The sequence below is a fragment of the Kogia breviceps genome, chromosome 1 (genome assembly GCF_026419965.1).
Source record: "Kogia breviceps isolate mKogBre1 chromosome 1, mKogBre1 haplotype 1, whole genome shotgun sequence".
Lineage (NCBI taxonomy): Eukaryota > Metazoa > Chordata > Mammalia > Artiodactyla > Physeteridae > Kogia > Kogia breviceps.
Window position 1 is genome coordinate 147896995 of NC_081310.1, and position 12058 is coordinate 147909052.

The 12058-nt window shown below is 35.6% G+C and overlaps 1 protein-coding gene across 5 annotated transcripts in view; it reads left to right on the top strand.

Annotated features, from left to right (window-relative positions):
- Nucleotides 1–12058, top strand: part of ITGB3BP (integrin subunit beta 3 binding protein) — a 160723-nt gene that overhangs the window by 17104 nt on the left and 131561 nt on the right. For 4 of the 5 annotated variants that reach the window (XM_059045228.2, XM_067006772.1, XM_067006754.1 and 1 more), the window contains exon 2: nucleotides 4354–4396. In XM_059045228.2, coding sequence (XP_058901211.1) covers nucleotides 4354–4396 — 43 coding nt within the window. Of the gene's footprint in view, nucleotides 1–3951; nucleotides 3997–4353; nucleotides 4397–12058 lie in introns of all 5 variants that reach the window. The other variant, XM_067006765.1, reaches the window with a different exon arrangement.

A 12058-nucleotide genomic window follows, 5' to 3' on the forward strand; every position in this document is an offset into this window, starting at 1 on the left:
GGGGTACTGTAGTATTCAAATTGTGGGCATTGGTGTAAATTTGGGTTAAGTTGAAAGTTAGAAGTAACCTGTAGAGCAGCAGTCCCCAACCTTTTTGGCACCAGGAACCGGTTTCGTGGAAGACAGTTTTTCCACAGACCAGGGTGGGGGTGTGGGGAGGAATATGATGGTTCAGGCAGTAATGTGAGCAATGGGGAGCGGCAGATGAAGCTTCACTCACTCGCCCACCACTGCCCACTGTGCAGCCCAGTTCCTAACAGGCCGCAGACTGGTACTGGTCCACGGCCTGGGAGTTGGAGACCGCTGCCATAGAGATTATAAGGTTACCCATAAGAGGGAGGTAATTAGGATATAATAGGTAGGTGCCCATTTAAATTTTATTTAGTTAGTTTTAATTGTGAAATATACATAGCATAAAATTTACCATTTTAACCATTTTAAAGTATACAGTTCTGTAGCACTTAAGTCCAGGTAACCCTTGAGTAAATTGGGGATTTACTCTAGTTATAGTCCACCTATAACTATAGGTGGACTAGTTATAGACCACCTATAACTTTACAGTCAGCAGTCTGTATCCCTGGTACCGCATCCACAGATTCAACCAACTGCAGATTGTGTAGTACTGTGGTATGTATTTCTTGAAAAAATAAACTAGAGAATAGGTGGACCCTTGCAGTTCAAATTCATGTTGTTCAAGGGTCAACTGTACATTCACATCGTTGTACAACTATCACCATCATCCAACTCCAAAACTTTTTTCATCTTGCAAAACTGAAACTTCCTATCCATTGAACAGTAACTCCCTATTCACCCCTCCTAGCCCCTGGCAACTACCTTTCTATTTTCTTTTTTTTTCTATAATATATATATACTTTTAATTTTTATGGGAGTATAGTTGCTTTACAATGTTGTGTTAGTTTATACTGTACAGCAAAGTGAATCAGCTATACGTATACATATATCCCCTCTTTTTTGGATTTCCTTCTCATTTAGGTCACCACAGAGCACTGACTAGAGTTCCCTGTGCTATACAGTAGGTTCTCATTAGTTATCTATTTTATACATAGTATCAGTAGTGTATATATGTCAATCCCAATCTCCCAATTCATCCCACCCCCCTGCTTCTCCCTTGGTATCCATACATAAATGTCTGTGTCTCTATTTCTGCTTTGTAAATAAGATAGTCTATACCTGTTTATTCAGATTCCATGTATACGCGTTAATATACGATATTTGTTTTTCCCTTTCTGACTTACTTCACTCTGTATGACAGTCCCTAGGTCCATCCATGTCTCTACAAATGACCCAATTTCATTCCTTTTTATGGCTGAGTAATATTCCACTGTATATATATACCACATCTTCTTTATCCATTCCTTTGTTGATGGACATTTAGGTTGCTTCCATGTCCTGGCTATTGTAAATAGTACTGCATTGACCACTGGGGTGCACGACTGTTTTAAGCACCTCATTTGAGTGGAATTATATAGTATTTGTCCTTTTTTGCTTGGCTTATTTCATTTAGCATAATGTCTTCAAGGTTTATCCATGTTGTAGCATGTGGACTTTCTTTCCTTTGAAGGTATATGTATATACCAAATTTATTACTTATTCCTCTGTCCACAGACACTTGCATTGCTTTCACCTTTTGGCTATTGTGAATACTGCTGTTATGAACATGGGTGTACATATATCTGTTTGTGTCCCTACTTTCAGTTTTTTGGATATATATTCGTAAGTGGGATTACTAGATTATATGTTCATTCTAGGTTTAATTTTTTGAGGAACTGCCAAACTATTTCCATAGCAGCTGTACCGTTTTACAGTACCACCAGCACAAGAGTTCCAGTTTCTCTATCCTGGCCAACACTTATTTTCTGGTGTTTTTGATAGTAGCCATCCTGATGGTTGTAAAGTGGTATCTTGTGGTTCTGATTTGTGTGTCTGTGGTTCTGATTTGTATTTCCCTAATACTAGTGAGGTTGAGCATCATTTCTTGTGTTTACCAGCCATTTGTGTATCTTCTTTGGAGAACTGTCAGTTTGAGTTCTTTGCCTATTTGGGGGGGGGGTGCCCATTTTTTTAAAACCAAGGTAGTAACCACAAGAGCTGCTTATTACTTTACAGAACTACCAGAGATATATCACTTTTAATTGCTAACTAATACTGGTAGCAAATGAGTATTTAGGAAAATATTTGTCTCACATATCTAATCAAGTTTTGCCTGTCCTTCCTTTGTGTGTTTCATCCATCTCTTCCTCTCTGTTTCTGTTAACATCATCCTAATCCACTTAGCATCATCTATGCTACAGTTGTTTGTGAGTTTTTAAAAAAGGGTAAAAGCATTTAGTAGGTGCTTAATTTAATAACTGATATCCTGACACTGGGCCCAATTCTACCAGAATGGTAAGAATAGATGGTCATAATTTCTTCTAGTAGGTTTGTTTTTCTTTACCTCTTTAGCTCCTCCCCCTCAATTCAACAAGGATTTATTATGGACAGGGTGTAAATTCTGAGTTTCTCTCCCTCAAACTGTGTGATGGGGGCAAATCACACCAACTCTTCCCTATTGGATGAACTAAGTAATCTCTTAGGTTTCTCCTAGTCTTGTCTAGTAAATGTCTTTATGATTCTTTTAACTATTACCAGCTTTTGGATATTAGATGCCTGAATTATCTGAGAATCACATTACCCACAATAAATCATGTTTTTAGATTCTCACTAAACTGTTAGAGTGAGAGATAACAGTCTAACTCAGATCACTTTCTTATTTACTTTTACATATCTCCTTGGGCTTCTTAGACCAACCTAGGACCTAAACTTGAAACCTTTTAAATACAAATATTTAGTTTCTCTAAGAATTAGCCATCACTAATAAAGCAAGAATATTTTGAACGGTTAATATCGGGGGTGGGGGTTGTTTACTTCTAAAAAGTAGTATTGCATCTTAACAGCATTTAAAAACAAAGGCTGAAAAATGCTGTACTGTGTACTTTTAGTTTTTGATTTCTACTTTTGAAGTTTTATAAATATAAAAACATCTCACACACAGGAATAGGGTAATATATTTTCCAAAGCTAAATATGAGTACATTTTTGGATTAGCTGCCATTTTTGTTTGTTCATAATCTCTGTTCTCTTCTTGCTTCATTGAGAATTCACATTAAGTTGATTTCAAGTGGACTTCTAAAAGATATGAGTAATTCTTTAAACCAATTTAGTTAATTTTAAGAAATAATGTTATATGATAGGCTAATGTAGATATAATAGCAAAATTAAGTGAACTATTTTAGATAGATTAAATTTTTGTATTTGATATTTATTGCTGAGTAATTTTTATAAATTGCCCATCTCTTCTATTCCTGCTTCTGTCACTTGTTTGAAAGTCAGTAGTCAGTTATTTATGAATAGTCATTTTCTAGGATCTATAAATTTTGTTTTGTTTTCTGTAGTACAACCTTTATAATAAAATTTGTTTGCTTTATGCTCAAATTCTCTAATATTTTAAATAACTTAATTTCTTTTTCTCAGAGATCGAGAAAGTACTTTTAACATCGCATTTGTCACTGGGAAAACTAGTTTTAATTTATATTGACCTTTTTCTCCTTTGAGCATTTAGTCTCTGTTCAATAAAATGTTGATGGCTGCTCTTTAGAAGACAGCTGTATGAAATAAAGTATTATAAATATTCAGCTTTCCTTTCTAAGCATTGTCACCAACAGCTGGTCATCCAGTTTAGCAGAAAAGATTTTGCACAGAGAGAGCCTGGCATGTTCCTGAATCAGTATAGTGAAGGAGACAAAAAATAGTTTCTTATGGATTGGGGACTTATAAAGACATAGAGCATCTGTTCCTCAGTTAAGTCATAGTCTGGTAGCACTGAATCATGTTTAAAACTAGAATAATGTGCAAAACTTTTTCACCTTGCTCATACTTTTATTTTAATATCTAGTGTATTATTTCTGCAAATAATATACTTTCAACATCTCCATTGAAGGTATGTAAATTATTTTCCTTTTATGTATAATTTTTGTTAGTGGTATTTTAAAACACACAAATATATTAATTTCTTACTAAGATTATTTTATAATATAACTTTAGTGTTTGAATTGTATAATGGTGCATATATATAAAACTACATATATAAAAACCATTTAAATATTTAATTATGATTTCATCTTGATATATGCTATCAAAAAAACAGTTTCATCATTGTGAAAATTGCTTTCTTCATAGATATTCTACTTTAGTTGGTGAAAGTAACTTAGCATCTTTGTTTATATAGATTACTCTTAAATACTTGGCTACTTAAAGCATATTAAATCTAAAATGTCTTTAACTATTTTGTTTGCAGTGTTAAAAGATCACTGAAATTGGATGATCTGTTAAAAGCAAATGTAAGTATTTAGTTATGAGTTTGTAATTGCGTAATAAGATTGTGGTTTTAATTTTTTAAACGCTAATTTACCCTTATACTAAATGTAAAAAGTATCAAAAAAAAACGACTGTGACATAATTGTTATTGGTACACCATTTTCTACATATAAAATTTGTAATCAAATATATGGAAATTCCTGGCCAGCTTGAGGTTTTTCTTAAAGGGCAAATTATTTGAGGCCTCAATGAAATAACTTAGTAGAAATTAATTCACTATTTGTAGAAAAAAAATGCTCTGCTACTTAAATGCAGATAAATAAAGATGGAACAATGGCAGTGCTTTAATCTGCATTCTCTAATATGCTAAATTGAAAAAAAAGCTTTAACAACATTTTTATATCAAAAAGGTAATTACCCTCTCAGCTACGCTGGCATGAATAAACAATTAAATACTAACACTGTAATAAATTTCACTGTGGTTGTCACAATAAGAATAAAATTGTACTGTTGCTATTACTTTTTGTAAATCTCATCATAGCACATTACCAATACCAGTATATCATGACATATGCTAGTTTATTATCTTTTCATTACCAATAGTGGATCTAGATACAAACACTAATACTGGGATACTTATGGCTTTAGTAATCTTAAATGCAAGTAAATTGGTGAGAAAGTAAATTAAAACAAATAGCTAGTCAGTAAATGGGCTCCTATGTGAGATCCCATATGAGAATGCCATTTCAAGAAATGGGTTTTGTATGGAATTTCTCTTCAGAAGACTCACTGGTATTTAACAATTTACCATTTTTAAAACTTCCTAGATGCTTTTTTAAAAAATTTAAACAAAGGTGGCAAAATACTGCAATGCCACTAAAGAAATCATTAGCAGTGTAATTAGCAATTTAGAATACCATTATCCAACTTGTTCTGTACAGAATGCAGCTGTGACTGTAATTTTGCATCTGTTTCTTTGGTCAGAATGGTATTTTGGTAGATGAGTAGTCCAGCTTGAAGTGAAATACTGTTCTTTCCTGCCCCAAAACTGTTCTTTGGGAGGTGGTAACATCATCTGAATGGAAGAGAATGGCCATTTAGGAATTCATCCTTTTCATAAAGTACAATTGTCGTCATGGCAAGCTTTCTATCCATTTTTTCTCCAGATTAGGATGTGTCAAGGTAGCCAGTGACACAGCTAATATCCTGTATTAGAAAAATACATTGTTATGTTTGGCCCAATTCTGTACCTTTAAACCAGTTGACTTAGCTTGGTACCACATGGCCACCAACTGCTAAATGCAGGTTCCTAGCATCCTAGCCGGGGCCTTCAACATTTCTGTTTTCTAACCTATTTCTAATATTTATTATTATTTCTGATATTTTCAGCTTTTGTATCTTGCCTTATAATTTGTTTGCAGCTCTATCTTAGATCTGACAGCTTTGTCTCTGGTGCTAAGTCTAGGCTTCTCTCTTTAGCTACATTTATGCTTCTATCCACTCCAGTAACAGCTAAGCCCTGAAGTAGCCTGGTTCCCAATAAGCTGCCTACATGCCAGTGATCCCATTGAGGCTGCCTTAGTCCGTGCGAAGGAAAATCAGACATTTACCTATAATTCTAAGAGCACCTAATTGCTGTGAAGCTACAGAGGAACTAGTAGTAACTTTGTGGTCATTTTGCCTTACCCATATGATGCTGAAGGAAGAAGGCTCTGGTGTCCAAGGAAAGGAGATAGCTCTTATATGCCAGTTGGTTGAAGTGGAGCCTGTTCGTTCTAAACAACTGGTGTTTCTTCTCCCAGCAATAATTAGAACTACCAAATCCCAGTGTTCCCAATGTGGCTACAGACCTTCATGGAGATTAATGCTCCATGATGTTAGGGCAAGTCTGCAAAAGTAATTTTCCTTATGATTCCCCTAATAGGGAAAACAGAGGTATGGATCATTCCCTGTTATCTTCCTTTAATATATATAGAGTATATACTACGAGTACCACTACTTGCTGAACCTCTCAAATTGTTGGGGAGTAATGAGTGATGAAAGTTTTGATTTATCATTATCTGCAATATTGGGGTTGCTGAAGTTATTGCCCTCCAAGCACTGTTTCTAGATGAATTTTCAGAAACAAAGTTGAATTATTTATTACAAACTGTTTCCAATGGCAGTCCAGAGGAATTTATAGGGACAGCTGGCTACCTGGTCGTATACCTAGCCAGCTTGACCTAATCTCTTTCAGGCTACTTCAGAGAAGGAATGGGAGAAGCAGATGCTGCAGATTGGGAAGGGAAGGAGCATACTTCCTACCAAGGCCAACTCAATAGGCATGCTGCTAGAAGGAATGCAGTGCAGGTTTGGGGGAGGTTTGCTGATTTGGACATACATACCCAGTCGAAATTATTCCCTTACTGTTAGTAGGATACTTCTAAATCTGATTATTCCCATGGCCTAACCTTATCTCTCTGAGATACGGCTTTTACTGACTCCTGAAATTAGAAAGAACTTGGGACTTCAGGGCATTAGGAAATATTATAGCTCATATTCTGTAGGCTTAGTTATTGATTTGGCTCATCTGCTCCTTTTTCTCCCCCTCCCTCCCTCTTCTTTCCTTTATTCCTTACCTTTTTATTATGGAAATTTTCAAACATACACAAAAGTAGAGACAATAATGCAGTGAACTACCATATAACCATCACCCAGCTTCAAAATTATTAACATTTTGCTAATTTTGCTTCATCTATTTATATACATATGTACATACATATTAATGTATGTATGTGTGTATGTATCTGTATATTTTTTCCTGGAATTTTACAAATCCCAGACATGTTATTTCATCAGAATATTCTTCAGTATGCATTTCTAACAGATAATGACTTCTTTTTTTTTTTTTTTTTTTTGTGGTATGCGGGCCTCTCACTGTTGTGGCCTCTCCCGCTGCGGGGCACAGGCTCCGGATGCGCAGGCTCAGCGGCCACGGCCCACGGGTCTAGCCGCTCCGCGGCATGTGGGATCTTCCTGGACCGGGGCACGAACCCGCATCCCCTGCATCGTCAGGCGGACTCTCAACCACTGCGCCACCAGGGAAGCCCAGATAATGACTTCTTTCATGACTATAGTGCCATTATCATACCTTACAAAATAAGAAGTAATTCCTTAATAATATCTTTTTAAAATTATTATTTATTTATTTGGTTGTGCCAGGTTTTAGTTGTGGCTCATGGGCTCCTTAGTTGCAGTGCATGGGCTCCTTAGTTGTGGCATGCAAACTCTTAGTTGCAACACGTGTGTGGGATCTAGTTCCCCGGCCAGGGATCGAACCCGGGCCCCCTGCATTGGAAGCGCGGAGTCTTTACCACTGCACCACCACGGAAGTCCCAATAATATCTTTCACCCAGTTTATATTCACATTTCTATAGTTGTTTCAAAATGTCCTTTTACAGTTGGGTTATTAAAATCAGGATCCAAACAAGGTTTACACATTGTAGTGGTTCTTATGAACCTTGAGATTTTTTTCCCCCCCAACTCCTTTTAAATCTTTTAAAATCTCCCTCTTTTTCTTGTGATTTATTTTTTGGAATAAACTGAAATATTTTTTCCATATTTCACATTCTAGATTTGGTTGATTGTTTTCTTGTGGTGTCCTTTAAGTGATTTCTCTAATCTTCATATTTCCTATAAAACTCGTAGTTAAAACTAGAGGCTTGATTAGATTCTGGTTCACATTTTGATAAGAATGCCTCATAGGTAGTCTGTGTAGTTCCTGTCTCATCACCTCAGGAGGCACAAAATGGTCTTGGTTTCAGGTGTTACCAGCCTGATCCACCCATAATAAAGTTCTCCATCAGTCTTTCTCCTAATGTTTCTTTGTTTAATTCATTGATGATTATTTTATAGATTCCTTATTTCACTACAGTTACCAAATATTGATTCCTTTTTTTTTTAACCTTTTGATTTTGGAGAATTTTGTTTGCACTGCCCATTACCCAGCTTCAGTAATTATCAACACAAGGCTAATCTTGTTTCATTTATATTCCCACGCATACTTCAGTATCCCCCATACTAGATGATTTGAAGCAAATCTCAAACATCATCCATATCATCCTAAATACTTCAGTAATTATTTCTAAAAGATAGACTTTTAAAAAACTATAATAGTATTATCAGGGCTTCCCTGGTGGCGCAGTGGTTGAGAATCTGCCTGCCAATGCAGGGGACACGGGTTCGAGCCCTGGTCTGGGAAGATCCCACATGCTGCGGAGCAAGTAGGCCCGTGAGCCACAACTACTGAGCCTGCACGTCTGAAGCTTGTGCTGCACAACAAGAGAGGCCGCGATAGTGAGAGGCCCGCACACCGCGATGAAGAGTGGCCCCCGCTCGCCACAACTAGAGAAAGCCCACACACAGAAACGAAGACCCAACAGAGCCAAAAATAAATAAATAAATAAAATTTTTTAAAAAATAGTATTATCATATCTCACAAAATTAATTCCTTAATCATCAAATGGACATCTTTGTTCAAATTCTCCAGTTATCTCATATACTTTTTGATAGTTCAGTTCTCTTTTTTAATTTTAGCATTTTTTATTGAGATATAATTCATATAATATAAAATTCATAATTTTAAAGTATACACCAGTGGTTTATTATATACTCATTACATTGTGCAGCCATCACCACTATCTGATTTTAGAACATTACCATCACTTCAAAAAGAAATCCATACCTATTAGCAGTTAGTCTTAATTTCCTCCTCCCCACCTCCCCAGTCTCTGAACTACTAATTTATTTGCTGTCTCTATGGATTTGCCTGTTCTGGACATATTATAGAATCATACAGTATGTGACTGACTTCTTACATTTAGCATAACATTTTCAGGGTTTATCCATGTTGTCACATGTAACAATACTTTATTCCTTTTTATGGCTGAATCATTCTTTTGTATGGGTATATCACCCTTTGTTTATCCATTCCTCAGTTGAAGGACATTTGGGTTGTCTCCACTTTTTGACTATTATGAATAATGTTGTATATAACATTCTTGTACAATGTTTTGTATGAACATGTTTTCAATTTTTTGATTACATACCTAAGGGTAGTATTGGTGGGTCATACTGTAATTCTGTCTAACTTTTTGCAAAATTGCCAAACTCTTTTCTACAGCAGCTGCACCATTTTACATTCCCACTATCAGTGTATGAGGGTTCCATTTTCTCCACATCCTCATCAACACTTGTTATTTTCTGAATTTTGATTCTAGCCTCCCTACTGGGTGTGAAGTGCTATCTCATTGTGGTTTTAATTTGCATTTCCCTGGTGATGTTGAACATCTTTCCATGTACTTATTGGCCATCTGTATATTTTCTTTGGAGAAATATCCACATCTTTTGCCCATTTTTTAATTGGGTTGTCTTTTTACTGTTGAATTGTAAGAATTCTTTATGAATTATGAATACTGTTACCTTGTCAGATATATGATTTGCACATACTTTCATCAATTCTGTGTGTTGTCTTTTCACTTTCTTTTTTTTTTTTTTTTTTTTTTTTTTTTTTTTTTTTTTTTTTTTGTGGTACGCGGGCCTCTCTCTGCTGTGGCCTCTCCCGTCGCGGAGCACAGGCTCCGGACGCACAGGCCCAACGGCCATGGCTCACGGGCTCAGTCGCTCCGCGGCATGTGGGATCTTCCCGGACCAGGGCACGAACCCGTGTCTCCTGCATCGGCAGGCGGATTCTCAACCACTGCGCCACCAGGGAAGCCCTTCACTTTCTTGATAGTATCCTTTGATACACAAAAGTTTTAAATTTTGATGAAGTCCAGTTTATTTTTCTTTGATTGCTTGTGCTTTTGGTGTCATACCTAAGAAACTTGTGCAGTCTATGGTAATGCAAACTTTCACTATGTTTCTTTCTAAGAGTTTTATAGTTTTAGCACTTACGTTACATTTAAGACCTTATTGAGTTCATTTTTGTACATGGTATGAGGTTAGGGGCATGTGGGTATTCATTTGTCCTAGCACTGTTTGTTGAAAAGCTATTATTTCCCCCATTGAATGGCCTTAGAACCCTGTTGAAGATCAGTTGACTATAAATTCATGGATTTATTTCTGGACGCTCAAATCTATTCCATTTGGTTGTAGATCTGAACTTATGCCACTACCGTGCTGTGTTGATTACTATAAGTTTTCAAAATAAAAAGTTTTTAGTTACTATAAATTTGAAATTAGGAAATGTGAGTCCTCCAACTTTGTTGTTCTTTTTCAAAATTGCTGCTGTTGTTCCATATGCCTTGCAATTCCCTGTGAATTTTAGGGTCACCTTGTCATTTCTGAAAAAGAACAATTTGTACTTTTGATAGGAATTACACTGAATCTGCCATTTTAAAATTAATAATTCTTCTAAACCATGAACACAGGATCTATTTATTTTGATTTTCTTTAATTTTTTTCAACAATGTTCTGTAGTTTTCAGTGTACAAGTCTTATACTTTTGGGTTATATTTATTCCTCAGTGTTTTATTCTTTTTGGTGCTAATGTAAATGCTTTTATAATTTCACTTTAGATTGGTCATTGCTAATGTATAGATACAGAGCTAATTTTTGTATATTGATCATGTATTGTGTAACTTTGCTGAACTTGTGTATTAGCTCTAATACTTTCTTATAGATATTTTAGGATATTCTATATATCAGATCATGTCATTTTTCTTTCCCATCGGATGCCTTTTTTTCTTATTCTTGCTTATTGCCCTGGCTAGAACCTCCAGAACAATGTTGAGTAGAGTGGCAAGAACAGATATCATTTCCTTGTTCCTGATCTTAGGGGGAAAGCATCCAGTCTTGTACCATTAAATATGATGTTAGCTGTGAGTTTTTCCTAAATGCCCTCTGTCAGATTGAGACACTTCCCTTCTATTCCTAGTTTGATGATTATCTTTTATTATGAAAGAATTGCATTTTTGTCAAATGCTTTTTTACATCTATTGAGATGACCGTGTGGGTTTTTTTCCTTTATTCTATTAATATGATGTATTATATTGATTGGCTTTTGTATGTTGAACCAACCTTGCTTTCACAGGATAAATCCCACTTGGTCGCAATATATAATTCTTATTTTTCTCTGGTTTCAGTTTGCAGCAATGTTGAGGATTTTTGCATCTGTATTCATAAGGGAGATTAGTCTATAGTTTTCTTTTCTTGTAAGATATTTGTCTGGTTCTAGTATCAGAGTAATGTGATCTCATAGAATGAGTTAGGAAGTGTTCCCTGTTTTTGATAGTTTGAGAAGAATTGGTATCAATTCTTTAAATGTTGGTAGGATTCACCAGTGAAGCTCTCCAGTCCCACGCTTTTCTTTTTGACAAGTTTTCTGAATTGATCTAATCTCTACTTGCTATTGATGCATTCCAATTTTCCATTTCTTCATGATTCAGTCCTGGTAGGCTGTGTATTTTGGGGAATTTGTCCATTTCATCTAGGTTATCTAATTTGTTGGCATACAATTGTTCATAGTATCCCCTTATAATACGTTTTATTTCTCCAAGGTCAGTTGTAATATCTGCCCCCCATTCCTGATTTTAGTAATTTGATTCTCATTTCTTTCTTAGTCAGTCTAGATAAAGGTTTGTCAATTTTCTTTTCAAAGAACCAACTTTTAGATTCATTGACCTTCTCTATTTTCTTATTTTCCA